Source organism: Gossypium hirsutum, chromosome A08 (assembly GCF_007990345.1).
Source record: "Gossypium hirsutum isolate 1008001.06 chromosome A08, Gossypium_hirsutum_v2.1, whole genome shotgun sequence".
Taxonomy (NCBI): Eukaryota; Viridiplantae; Streptophyta; class Magnoliopsida; order Malvales; family Malvaceae; genus Gossypium; species Gossypium hirsutum.
In genome coordinates, this window is record NC_053431.1 from 7,729,568 (window position 1) to 7,743,182 (window position 13,615).

Consider the following 13,615-nt stretch of genomic DNA (forward strand, 5'->3'; position numbering starts at 1 on the left):
AGAGTTCAGGGATACTTCGACCACGAGTCGATAAGACACTGAGTGTCAATTTATTACTTTGAATTATCCGATAAGGCACTGGGTGCCAAACTGGTATGTTTTGGTTGGACCATTGTATTTGTCCTAGTCTGAGTCGTGTTAATAGGGGTAATTAAATGAAATGGCACTATGATTGGAATTGGAAATATTGTATGTGAATTGAAAATTGGATAGTAAATTGAAATATGCAATGAAATGCATGAATTATGTGTTCATGAAATGGATATGAAATGTATAATATTATTGTTAAATAAATTGTGAAAAGCTATTATATAGCAAATGATGAGAATTGAGTATGGTATGAAATGATGTATCCATGAATTGAGTATTGCATAACTAATGCCATTGTACGAATAATATGGTTTGATATGTGAATAACCATTTATATAACACTTGTGTGAATTTAGATATTGTTTAAATAAAAAAAATGATAGTCATGATACTAGACATTAATATGTCATTATAATTTAATTGTGCCTATTATATTATTTTGTTTTTAAATATTCAAATTATAGAAATACCACTGAGTTTTTACTCAGCGTACGGTTTTGTTTTCTGTGTGCAGATTAAGTACTGTGATTTTGAAGAGTTGTAATTGAGGTTGTGAGCATCCATCTCATCACATCTCCAAGTGCCAAGAGGGTATGTTTCAAAATTTTGAATAGAATGGCATGTACTTAGAAAAATCAAGAATGTTCCAAGTAGTAGGGACAAATATATAAGTTGTAATTTTTTTTAATGTCCAAATATATTAGTGATTAGCCAAAATCTCTTTGGCACCAAATGTAATATTCTTATATCAGATTCCTTGGGTCGAACCGCGTATAGGGGTGTTATATAATCTACCATTCATTTTTGGTCAGTTCTTACATGATTTATTTCGTGTTTAAATTTTGGAATGTCCAGATTTAAACGCTTCGGATTAGCAATGACATCGAAAGTTGCTCGCAATTTCATCTTAAGCCAAAATATTGTAAATAATGATATTAAAAACTAGATTTGAAATTTCAATTTCTTTTCCTGTTATGGTCAAACCCTATAAGGTGATTGGTGGCTGGTTTCTAACAATTTTTCATTGTGTTAGGTATAGATCTGAACTAGATCTAATCAAATCTAAGTCTTAGAAGCTGTGGGATTAAGTCTAGTGCTGCGGATTTGCGTAAATCATGTATGGGTCCTAACTTTTGTATGTTTTGGTGCTTACTATAAATTGTATGATTGTTTGCAAGTTGGTTAAATGTCGTGTGTAATTTCTATGCATGGTTGAATGGCATAATGCCAACCGTGAAGTGGCCGATTATGGTAAGACGTCGCATGTTGGCCGAAAGTATTAAGTGACCCACTAGTAATGGTCGAATGTTATAGGGTTTTAAAATGAGGTAACCGATTGTGTAAGTATTTTACATATGAGTTAGTTATGTGTTTGATCAATTGATTGGCTAAATGCATGCCATTTTGTAACTAGTACCATTAAGTAAGTTACTCATCATTGTTACTGACTACATGTAAGTATGTTTACTATAGTGTATATTGATAGCATGTACGCAAGTCATTCAATGCTATTGTTTTTACTGAATGTATGCAAAGCATACCTCTGATACTGTTATACTGAATACATGTTAAGCATGCCACCATACTGAAACCAATACTGTTAAAGCATGATGTGCTTCATTGTTTACATGACATATTGTATTGCATGGGCTTGAGATTGATGGGTGACGGAGGAGTTCCTTGGAGTACCGACAGTTTATTCGCATTATTATTATATTTGCAGTATATCTGCATTTTGGAGTTTTGTGGAGTACTGCGGTTTATTCACAATTTACTGGCAGCTTGCCTACAATTTACTGGCAGATTAACTGCATACTGTTACTAGTGGTTTATCCACATCGATTTTTAGCTCTTACTGTTTTTGGTGTTCAAATGACGGGTTCTGGGGAACTCATAGTGTGTAGCGGATGGATAGGAATGACCTTTGCATTGTTTTACATTTGAACATGCCCATGCATATACACTGTTTACTGAACTGCCATGAGCTATTATGAACATTGATATTGTTGGCTATATGTCCTACTGTGATTGTTTGAATGTATGCAAAACTACTGTTTGTTCTGTTAAGACTCATACTAAGCTTTTCAAGCTCACCCCTGTAGTTTACTTCTTACAGATAACCTTCAAGGTTAGGATCAGACACGGCTTTCAGAGGTCTTGTCTCAATTTTATTTAATAAAGAAAATTAAAATTTTACTTTATTTTATTATGCTTTTTTTGGATTGTAATTTTATTAACTATGGACTGTGGCATGGGTTTATTTGTTTTTATTTGGGATTGTACTGCATGAATGCAACTTTGTTAAAAATTGAACGCTAAAAACTGGCTTAAAATTTCTTAAAGTAAAACGGTTTTCATATAAGACAAAGGGTATTACATTTCCGCTGTGTAATAATGCAAATTGAAGTTTTAAAAATGCAATTTAACAAAAAAAAACAATTAAGTTCTTTTTCAAACAATATAACTTTTTAATAAATTGGACTTTAAATATAGACAATCTAATAACTTGACGTTTTTAAATTAACACAACGCAACCACACTAAGTTTTCTAAAAAAATCAAAATAGGAGTTTCTAAACTAAATGGCTTTACTAGGCCATTTTGATGGTCAATGTAGTCTACAAAATTCAGCCATAACATTTAAGCCAGGAGGTTACATCTTCCTACTAAAACAAGGTTTTAATAAATTCATTAGCATCTCATTTATCCTTTGTAATGTTGCTGTTAATTTAAAATTTCTCATAATTTGAAAATAATGTGTTCAAAATGAACTATAATAAGAAAGAGTTATCCATGTCTTAAAATCATTAGTTTTACAACAATATTAATCATCTAGATGGTATGTATTACATTTTCAAAAACATAATTTATCTAAAATTATGATATAATAAGGGTCTATTTGAATAGTACAAAGTAATTGAATGAAAGTGTTATTACTAGAGTAGTAATTACACTCTCTTGTAATTACATAGAATTGTAATTCTTTATACGCGTTTGGTTGAAAAAGTGCAATTTCATCGTAATTCTCTATGTAATCTTTGGTAGTACAAGTTGTAACTACACATGTACATAATTTATATATTTAAAAATATTACTCACTATAAAAAATACTAGTATGATAAAATTAGTTTTTAAACAAGTAACCCAAATAAAATTAGATCATTATATATATTATGTTAATCTAAAAAAGTAGTTGATAATATAAATACTAGAAAAATAGCATGAATAAACATCATATGCAATTTTATCTAATTATTCTAATGCATATTTGTTGGGTTATTTGTGACACCCCTAATTTGACCCTAATCGGGAAGTGGTTTCGGGACCGCTAAACCGAGTTGCAGAAATAATTGAATATAATATTTTATGTCTATTATATGTATATATGCATGTGTGAAAATTTCATGTTTGAATTTTGTTAATTGTAAGTGAATTTTATTAAATAGGACTTATGTGAGAAAATTTAGAAATGTGCTAGGCAAATGTGTAGTGGCCTATTAATGCATGTTATGAAAATGATGGGTTTGCATGTCAAATTACCCAAAATTTGAGCTAGTGGCCGACCATGCTATGGGTGGAAACATGTTGGGAACATGTTGGCTTAGTGTGTTATGTTAGAAAGAATAAATAAAGGGTTAGTAATTAAGTAATGAAAAGGGAGGGGTGATGAAAACAAAGTTGTCTCATCCATCCCCCCCCCTCCATTTGTGTAACTAGACAAAGAAAAGAAAAAAAAAGGGTGTTCATCCTTTAACACCTTGGCCGAAAATTTGAAGGAGGAAGGAAGAAGAAAGGTTGAAGAGATTCGGCCATGCATGTAACTAGACTAACGTATGTTTGATGATGTTCCATGAGATGCATGCATGTTTTAGTTGTTAGTTTGAGTTCTACCTAGCCCATGGTCTAAATCTTGCTATGTGATGGAGATGATATTCGGCCATGGGTGTTGTCTTTCTTGGTTGGTGTTTTGATGTTGTGGTGATGAGGCATGAAGATGATTGAGCTTGAGTGTTTAATAAAAAGGTTTGGATGTGAGAGTGTGTGAGGAGTAGAAATGAGGGGTCTTAGCAACTTCATGAAGGTTCGGCCATGGTGCTTCAATATTGCACTTGTGTTTAACCCTAGGATTAATTAGTTATATGGTTAGTACGGGTATGGGTGACCGAATATGAGAGCATGAATAGATGGAGAGTTTGGTGAATCGATATGTGGTAAATGTTAAGTGTTAAATGAGATAGAAATGATAGATTAATGTTGCACATTCGGCTATAGTTAGGCATGTTGATGATCTTATCTTGACTTAGATAATTAGGCATAAAAGGGTGGTAATGAGGTTGAGGTTGTTGAATGGTTAGTTGGGTAACAAATGAAGCATTCGGCCATCACTTGGGAGCTTATGTGATGTTGAGTTTAAAATTAGCAAAGGTGATTACCGAATGTCCAAGTATGCATATGCATGTGTGATTAGATTATTGATAGTATGGTAATTGCATGAGGTTATTAGCCGAATAGCTAAGAACATAAAGTAGCAAGATGAAAATTTTACCATGTCGTTTCGTATGTCATAAAATCATCAAAAATGTGGATACCAATATATGTAGCAAAGCGGTTAAATGAGTTAATTTATTTGTTTAAGCTCAAGACTCTAAAGGAGAGGCGTCCAACAAGGGAAAGGAAAAAGTGATCGAATAGCCGCCGAAATTGTTCGACCACATCCGAGGTAAGTTTTAAGTGATTAAACGTTGAGTAAATTCAATTATAATAGGACATGATGAGTTGATTTAATTAGATATGATGTGGCCATGATATGTTCTAAGCTCAAATGGTAAGTTCTTAAGTGTTTGAGCTTGGGAATTCAAGGGTAATTTGAAATAGTCTGCTTAGGACAGCAGCAGTAACGTGACTTTAGAAAATCACCATAAATTTATGGATTTTAATTAGAGGCTGAATGAGACATGAAATTAAAGCTTAATGAGTCTAGTTTCTTATAAAAGAAACCGTGTAAGCAAAGGAATTTCCGATAATGAGATACTTAAAGTTGAGTGAGACAGCGCAGAATGACACTGTAATCCTCTGTTCTGTTTTTAGAAAATCATTATAAATTGTACAAAAATGGTTATAAGATAAAATTTATATGCTTAGACTCCTTAATGAGTCTAGTTTCAAATGAAATCAAATACAACACATTTTGAATTCAGTAAAATGAGAAATTTGATTCGTAGTGAAGAGTGGTCAGATTAGTCAAACAGTGAAACAGGGGAAACTTTAAGAAAAATCTGGTATTGATTGCCCAAACCTAAAATTCTGGAAATTTTATGGATGGAAGATATACAAGTCTATATTCAGGAAAAATTAACGGAAAGTGATTTGGAGTTTTGTAGCTCCAGTTATAAATAATTTAGTGACTATTGCTCAGGAAAAACAGCTTGTGCTGAATCTGAGATTATGTTGTGAACCTTGATAAACTTGTTTTAGTTGCTCATAAGCTATTGATTAAACCCATACTTGAATTCTAAATCGTGATATTGTAAGTTTATGAGTATTCGAATATGAAATGATAGTAAGGCCTAATGGCCGATGTGATGAATGTGAAAGTGTATATATGTGATAAGGCCTAATGGCCGATGTGATGAATGTGAAAGTGTATATATGTGATAAGGCCTAATGGCCGATGTGATGAATGTGAAAGTGTATATATATGTGATAAGGCCTAATGGCCGATGTGATGAATGTGAAAGTGTATATGTGTGATAAGGCCTAATAGCCGATGTGATGAATGTGAAAGTGTATATGTGTGATAAGGCCTAATAGCCGATGTGATGAATGTGAAAGTGTATATATGTGATAAGGCCTAATAGCCGATGTGATGAATGTGAAAGTGTATATATGTGATAAGGCCTAATGGCCGATGTGATGAATGTGAAAGTGTATATATGTAATAAGGCTTAATGGCTGATGCGATGAATGTGAAAGTGTATATATGTGACGGGGCCGAGTGGCCAACGTGATGGATGTGAAAGTGCATAAATGTGATAAGTCCCGAAGGGCATTTGTGTCAGTACTATATCCGGGTTAAAACCCCGCAGGCTTTATGCGAGAATATTATCACTGATTAATGTCCGTAAGCTTCGTGCTCGTACTATATCCGAGCTCTAAAGACCCGATGACTACGTGTGGGAATTTTGTCCGGGTAAGACCCGATAACTTCGTGTGGAGATTATGTCCGGGTAAGACTTCGTAATAAGAATTGCTTATAAATATATTCAATGCGAAAGGTTAAACAGGTATGTACTCCAAGTTTATATGTGAGCTTGATTTGCACTAAATCATAAGGTAGTTATGTGATGCATACGAGAGCAATCTATGAGACTATTCCTATGATTATGTGACATCGGATCAGTGTGAGAGGTGATGTGAAATCATACGATATATCTATGTCACATGAGCTCACTTTTATGTGAAAGTTTATCTGCCTATTGTATATGATGAGATGTGCATATTCGGTAAAGGGATGGTATGCCCGAAGGAAGAGTGAAATAAAAATACGAACAACTACGTTATAATTTGATTGTTATCTGTTGACACTGCTTAAAACTTACTAAGCATTGTAATGCTTACTCCGTTTACTCTGTTTCCTCTGTTTTATAGATCTCATTGCGAAGCTACAGGCTCGGGGATCGTCAGCAACTAGTCACACTATCACTATCCACTGTTTGGTACTGCTATGTTTTGGACTATCTTATGGCATGTATAAAATAGACTAGTGGCGGAAGAATATTTTGGTTAATGTATATAGCCATGCGTAAATGGCTTATATATGTTTGAGCATAATGTTATAATCATTTGGTATGGAATGGTTAATCACTATCATAACTTGTGCTATTTATGCTAAAAGGGCTAGTTGAATCATGGAAACTATGAAATAGGTAAAGTCTACCTTAAAGGCAGATGCTGGCAGCAGCAGTGATGTAGATTTGGGAAAATTACTAAAAATAGTAGGATTGAAATTAAATAATGAATAAATTATGTAAACGAACCTTGATGAATCTATTTTCATAGGAAAGTAACGAAATGATCATATGGACAGTATGTTAAGAGATATTTAGGTTCTCGTGAGACAGGGCCAGAACGGTTTCTGGATTCCCTGTTCCGACTTTGGAAATCCATTATAAATTAACCAGAGATAATTAGGAGTCATGCCATATATGTATAGATTCCTCTCTGAGTCTAGTTTCTATAGAAACAAACGGCATCAGTATTGAAGCTCTGTGCAGGGAGATATCCAAGTCGTAATGCGCAAAGGTCAGTGTAGTCGATCCCTGTAACATGGGAGACTTTGACTAATAAACCGTACTAATTGGCCCAACCAAAAATTCTAGAAAAAAATATGTAGATGGGCATATGAGTCTAGTTTCAGGGAAAATTTACAGAACTGGATTTCGAGTTTCAGAACTCAAGATATGATTTTTAAAGCGACTAGTACGCAGACTGGCAGCTTGTCTGGGAAATTTTTTTTTAAGTGGTTTGAAGTCTGTTAACACCTCGTGTTCGACTCCGGCGACGGCCTCGGGTTCGGGGTGTTACATTATTCCTCTTTAATATTTAATATATGCTCTTTATTATCATGTATTGATCCTTGACTGAGTTCATCATCATCTGAATCTGAACCCGCGTTATTAAAAATATCAACATCTCTTTCTCCATATACGCTATTAAGTATGGATTGTCTCAATTCCCCTTATGACTGAAGTTATGAAATATGCAATATACTAGTACGATCCAACCTTGATTTATGCTATACTAAGGTGATGTTGATATGAAAAATATTTTTTTAAAACAACAAATGTCTTCTCAACCACATTTTGAAGCCCCAAATGTCTCAAAGTAAAGAGTCCGTGAGTTATCTATGGTGTTTGTGTCTAGCACCATTCTCTGACTGATATCATACCTAACAATATGGTGCAAAAAAACCTTTTTTATTTGCATAATTAGCCTTTATCTTATAATATTTGAGTTCACAGTTCAAATAGTTTATTATCTTTAATTATAAAAACTTATATAAACTTAATTTAGAGAAAGACTTATGCCAGGTTAAATTTTTTTTTATAATATGTAAATTAAGTAAAAAAAAAGTTTTATAAATTATCTAAAACTTTCATAGCACTTTTTATAAATAATATAATTTTTTCTATAACTTTACAAAAATAAGTTATGATAAAAAAATTCTAACAATTTTTATAAATAAATATATTATTTTTATAATATATAACATGGACACATAAATAAATTATGTCCATATTTAATCATAATTTTTTTATAAATAAATATATTATAGTGCTTTTATAATAAAAAAATTATTTTTTATAATAAATTTTTCCATAAATTTAAAAAAATTAAGATTTAAATAATAGATTTTTTGTTAGAACTTTATAAAATAGGTAAATTATTTTTATAATAATTTTATTAGAACTTTAATTTTCAGACTTCTCTAAAAATTGTAAAGTATATTGAGTGTTTCAATTACACCTAATTCGATAAAATTTATTAATTAAAATTATTATCCAAATATAATATATTTACACAATTACAAATAATTAAACTCAAATCTAATTATTAACTCACTCCAAGTGTACAAGACAAAACCAAATTAACCGTTGTGCGATGACAGCATAAAAATAGCAGCATGGAGTATCCCTACGAGTTTGACAATCAGATGATGAAACTAAGATAGAAACCTAATGAACTTAGGGCAATGGTTGGATGGAGTATGATTAATGGTATCTTGACTAGGGAAAATTGATGGAAAAAGAAAACCTATATATAGTCAAATTCTTGCTTTACATATCTAAAATTGGTAAATTAATTAGGTTGAAAACACCCCATTGTTTTTATTTATCAAAAAAAAAATTTAAACCATAACCTTTTCAATTTTGCCTCGAGTTACGCACAAACAGGCAGCCAAGTTTCCCGACCATTGCCCTAGTCTTCAGCTGCCAGAAGAAAACCAAGTCAACAACAACAACCAAACGCGCATTTGGATTGGTTCTCTACTTTTGACATTTCTTTCAAATTAAATTATATAGTAAACTATCTAATTGGTCATCTAACTTTTTAGATGTTTTTATTTTAGTCACCCAATCGTTAAATCTCTAGTGGTAGTTAACTTGTATACGCCACATTATGTTCACATTTTCATTTTGGTCATCCAAAAATACCTTTTTTTTTAAATATTGATTGAGGTAGAAAAAATTAAGGATTAAAGTGAAAAAATGGTAGAAACTAATTAAAATCATGCTTTAAAAATTGTCAAATTATACTTATTTAGCCTATTGCGGAAGTTCTAATTTTTTTTTAATATTAAAAATTTAAATTTTAAAACATAAAAATCAATTAATAAGTTATTAAAATTTTTTCCCTTAAAGTGTCAATAAAAATTTAGAATTTACAACAATCCGATAAGTAAGTATAATTTGACAAATTTTTGATACATTATTTTAGTTTCTATTATTTTTTATTTTAATCTTTAATTTTTTTTCTTAATCAATACTTTAAAATAATATTTTTTTTTGGTGATTAAAATAAAAACTGGGTGATTAAAATGCAACTATGAACATGATCTGGGACTGTAAGTTAACTGCAGTTAGAGATTTTACAATTGGGTGACTAAAATAAAAAAATTTAAAAGTTTAGTGACAAAATTACAAAGATTTCATTTAAAAAGACCAAAATGAAAGCTTTCTAAAACTCGGTCACCTATGTAGTTGACCCTAAACTATAATACGGAAAAAGACAGACCAACTCAGTTTTCCATTTTCTTTCTTCTTTTTTTCCCCTCTATTTTCTTTCTCTTTTCTTATTCCCCCTCATTGTTTTTTCATCTAACTTTCTCAAATCCCAAACAAAAGGCCCCTGGGAAAAAAAGGGTTCTTTTTAGATTTTGAAATAAAGGCAGAAAAATGGTGAACTGGGAGCTAAACAGTTGCTGCAATAATGGCCAAGTTACCTTTCTGGTTACAATTGGTGTCTTCACTGTTGTCATTCTTGTTGTAAGCTTCTTTCTTGATTTTTTTTTTCTCTTGTTTATAACGAAGATCATCTTTTTCTCTGCTATGCTTTTGGTTGTTGTAAGGAAACAATATAAACACGGTAAAAACAATGGGTTAATTTTGGTAAGAGCTCCATGGTTATGTTTATCTGAAGGATGATAGATCTACGGTTTAGTTGACTAAGCCATGATTGTTAGTTTTAGTTTAAAATTTAATAAGTTTCTTGTTTTGGAGAAACCATCGAATTGATGGTAATTTGAATTTTGAAATAGATTAACAGTTTAAATAGTTTCTTGGTTTGCACGTTGAAGGAAATTGGGTTCTTTTCTGGGAGCATTTATGATTTACTTTTGTAATAATTGTTGTAAATCTGTTCATAAGGAACTCATAAATGCTATGGCATTTACAACAACTTTCATAAGCTGTTCATAAGGATGAGGATGCCAAGGTTTTAGGAGTTTTCTAGGAGGACTCACTGCAGTTGACTTTTTGTTAAAAGATACAGCATTCTTTGGAATTTGAACTGGTTGCCCATGTTTGCTTAAATGGATTGACCTAATGTTTCCCCCTGATTATTGTAGCTATGGAGGACAGTGCTGTTGCTGCCGTTTAAGCTCATTACAGTATTCTTGCATGAAGCAAGTCATGCAATTGCCTGCAAACTTACCTGTGGTCATGTAAGAAAGCCCTTTCCTTTATCACATGTCATATGAAGGGTTTAAACATGTTTTTAATGTGATCATTAGATTTTGGCTGCATAATTTTTCTACCTGCTCATCTTACTGGTTTTAACCTTTGGATTATGGTCTGCTCAATGATCAATGTTCCTTTTACTTAATGATGTAGGTAGAAGGGATCAAGGTTCATGCAGATGAAGGTGGAGTAACACAGACAAGAGGCGGTATATATTGGGTGATCTTACCTGCTGGATGTAAGTTTTTTCATCTCTAAACTCATCCTTTTTTTTTATGGTATATGACATAAATGCTAGAACTATGTAAGAAACACATTTTTATTTTATGAAATTTATGGAAAGATCCATTTACTCTTATTCGGACAAGATACAGCTCTCCTGCACTTATTATTGTATGTAATCTGTATATGGATGCATGATCAAGACATGTCTAATTTGAGTGCAAGTTTGTGGTCATTGGCTGCCTGTGTTTGCCATATTCTTGATGTTTCACTAGGACAACTCGTCACATATGGAGTGACCGGCATACATATTTTCTTGATTTAAACTTTTATATATGAAGTAACGTATTCTTTTCCTTCCCTTTTTCCTATATAAAGTAGTCTACCATTCTTTTCAAACTATTTATTGCATCTTTTTCGAACTATGTGGTCTTTCATCTAATACAAGTTGCTTTTTAGTGATACTTATGCTACTACAATTGCTTTTACATTCAGATCTTGGCTCATCGTTTTGGGGGATGGCTTTGATTCTTGCATCTACAAATCTCCTCACTGCAAGAATAGCTGCTGGTTGTTTTCTTCTTGCTCTTGTTGTCGTGCTCTTTTATGCTAAAAATGTAAGATATCAAGGATTATGGTACTTCCTGATAAAAAATTGCATTAATATTTAGATACTTTCTTTTTTTCCTTTTTTATTTTGTATTCTTCAAAGAGTACTTTCAAACTTTTAACTTGTAATGTGTATGATTATTCAAACAGTGGACACTTCGAGGACTGTCCATCGGTGAGTACCCTTATAACCTTGTGGTGACTTGTGTTTTTATAACTAGGAGTTGAACTTGAAGTGCTAACAATTTTGTTATCTATAAATTGGATTCCTCAGGTTTTATTATTTTCCTTGCTCTAATTTGGTTTTTGCAAGAAAGGACAACAGTTCATATTCTCCGTTACGCCATTCTATTCATCGGTATAGGCTCTCTTGTCGTATTTTCTTTATCGTTCCCAAGGAACAATTTCATTCTACTATCTCTTCCGTGAAAAGAAATGTTGCTTATTTCTTATTTTGGAAATTGCAGGTGTCATGAACAGTCTGTTTTCAGTCTATGGTATGTCTCAATGATGGTGCTTCCTCTGACATTTTTTTTTTCTCTCAATTAAGCATTAAATTTGAGGTGATTTAAATATTGTTTGCATAGATATCTATGATGATCTAATATCTCGAAGAGTCAACTCCAGTGATGCCGAGAAGTTTGCAGAAATTTGTCCTTGCCCCTGCAATGGAGTTGGATGGGGGTTTATATGGTGAGAAACTGACACTTGAAGCACTGGCTGTCCTGTTTTCAATGATTATTTCTGTCTTGCTGCTCACATTCTTTTTGTACACTATTTGCAGGGGAATGATATCATTCATATTTCTCGGTGCATCAGTGTATCTAGGACTTCTCATCTTAGCTTGACCTGAGGTACAGCCTCCTTCTGAAAGGATATTTTTTCCTTCATTTGCTAGAACAGGTGATTTAGATTGAAATTTAAAGCAATAGCATGAGGCAATGTTATATTGGCGCATCAGTGAACATTGCTATAATTGAGTGGAAGTGAAATATGCATGATGTTGTTATTGTTCCATTTAGCTGCTCTGACATTTAAGGAAGGAACCTGGCTTTACTCTATAATTCAACTATAGGCTATCTAGCTGCAAGGTGATTGATGATATCTTTGTTTTTTAAGTTGAAATCTGTGCTTTATTCAGCATTGCTTCTTAAAAAGTGGTAGTTTGCTGTAATCTAGTATAAACATGGATCTATCTGATTGGTATTTATTACATTGATTTGAAAGAAAAGGCTATAAATCATGGTTTTAAAAATCTCAAGCTATTTCTTTTTCTTCTATTGTCATGTATTGAATTTGCCATTTTAATTTCAATTTCAGGTTCTGGAATTGGTTGAAAGTCATCTTGGTACTGGCAATTTATTATTGTACATCATTCAGCACTGTGTTAAAATGGAGGATGCCATTTTTCCTTATTCAGAACATAGTTTATTTGTTTGTAATTTGATTCATCATTCATCCAGCAATGTATTGTAGTGCAATTCTGTTTTTGGTATTAGATAGTAACAGCTTGGCTTCATTCTTTGTAACCCTTTCTCATTTGGGCTCAGATTCCTTTTTTTTTTTTTCAGACTGTACTAGACTAGACCAGATTGTAAAGTAATATTATTTACAGGCTTAATTCATTTTCAGCCGATCATTCTGAATGCTAAGGTTGCAAATATGAGTTTTGGAGGGTTAGTTTTATTTGCAAATATATTTAACACCATAATATACCCAGTATCATACTTGCAGATTTGAGAGCAAAACACCACTCTTTTTACATGGTAATACCTAAGATATTTTACTCATTGATTTCACATTTTAAACAAAGGAAAAATGGAACATACCAATTTCAATTTGCAATGTCAGGCATGAATTAAATAAGTTGTTGATTTGGTCTAACAAAATCATGATGTCATCCTCATTTACTGTAAAAGATCAAGTTTTCTATAATGATTTCTTTTAATGGGTTGT

At 32.3% G+C, this 13,615-nt stretch overlaps 1 protein-coding gene across 1 annotated transcript; it reads left to right on the plus strand.

The window, feature by feature from the left end:
- Positions 1-9,838: 9,838 nt before the first annotated feature.
- Positions 9,839-13,284, plus strand: LOC107950488 (uncharacterized). The gene is made up of 10 exons (XM_041075793.1): positions 9,839-10,135; positions 10,717-10,812; positions 10,982-11,066; positions 11,546-11,667; positions 11,810-11,834; positions 11,934-12,017; positions 12,127-12,156; positions 12,247-12,352; positions 12,444-12,513; positions 12,980-13,284. Exons 1-9 carry the CDS (start codon positions 10,046-10,048, stop codon positions 12,505-12,507), a joined length of 702 nt encoding a protein of 233 aa, XP_040931727.1. The 5' UTR covers positions 9,839-10,045; the 3' UTR covers positions 12,508-12,513; positions 12,980-13,284.
- The last annotated feature ends 331 nt before the right edge of the window (positions 13,285-13,615 follow it).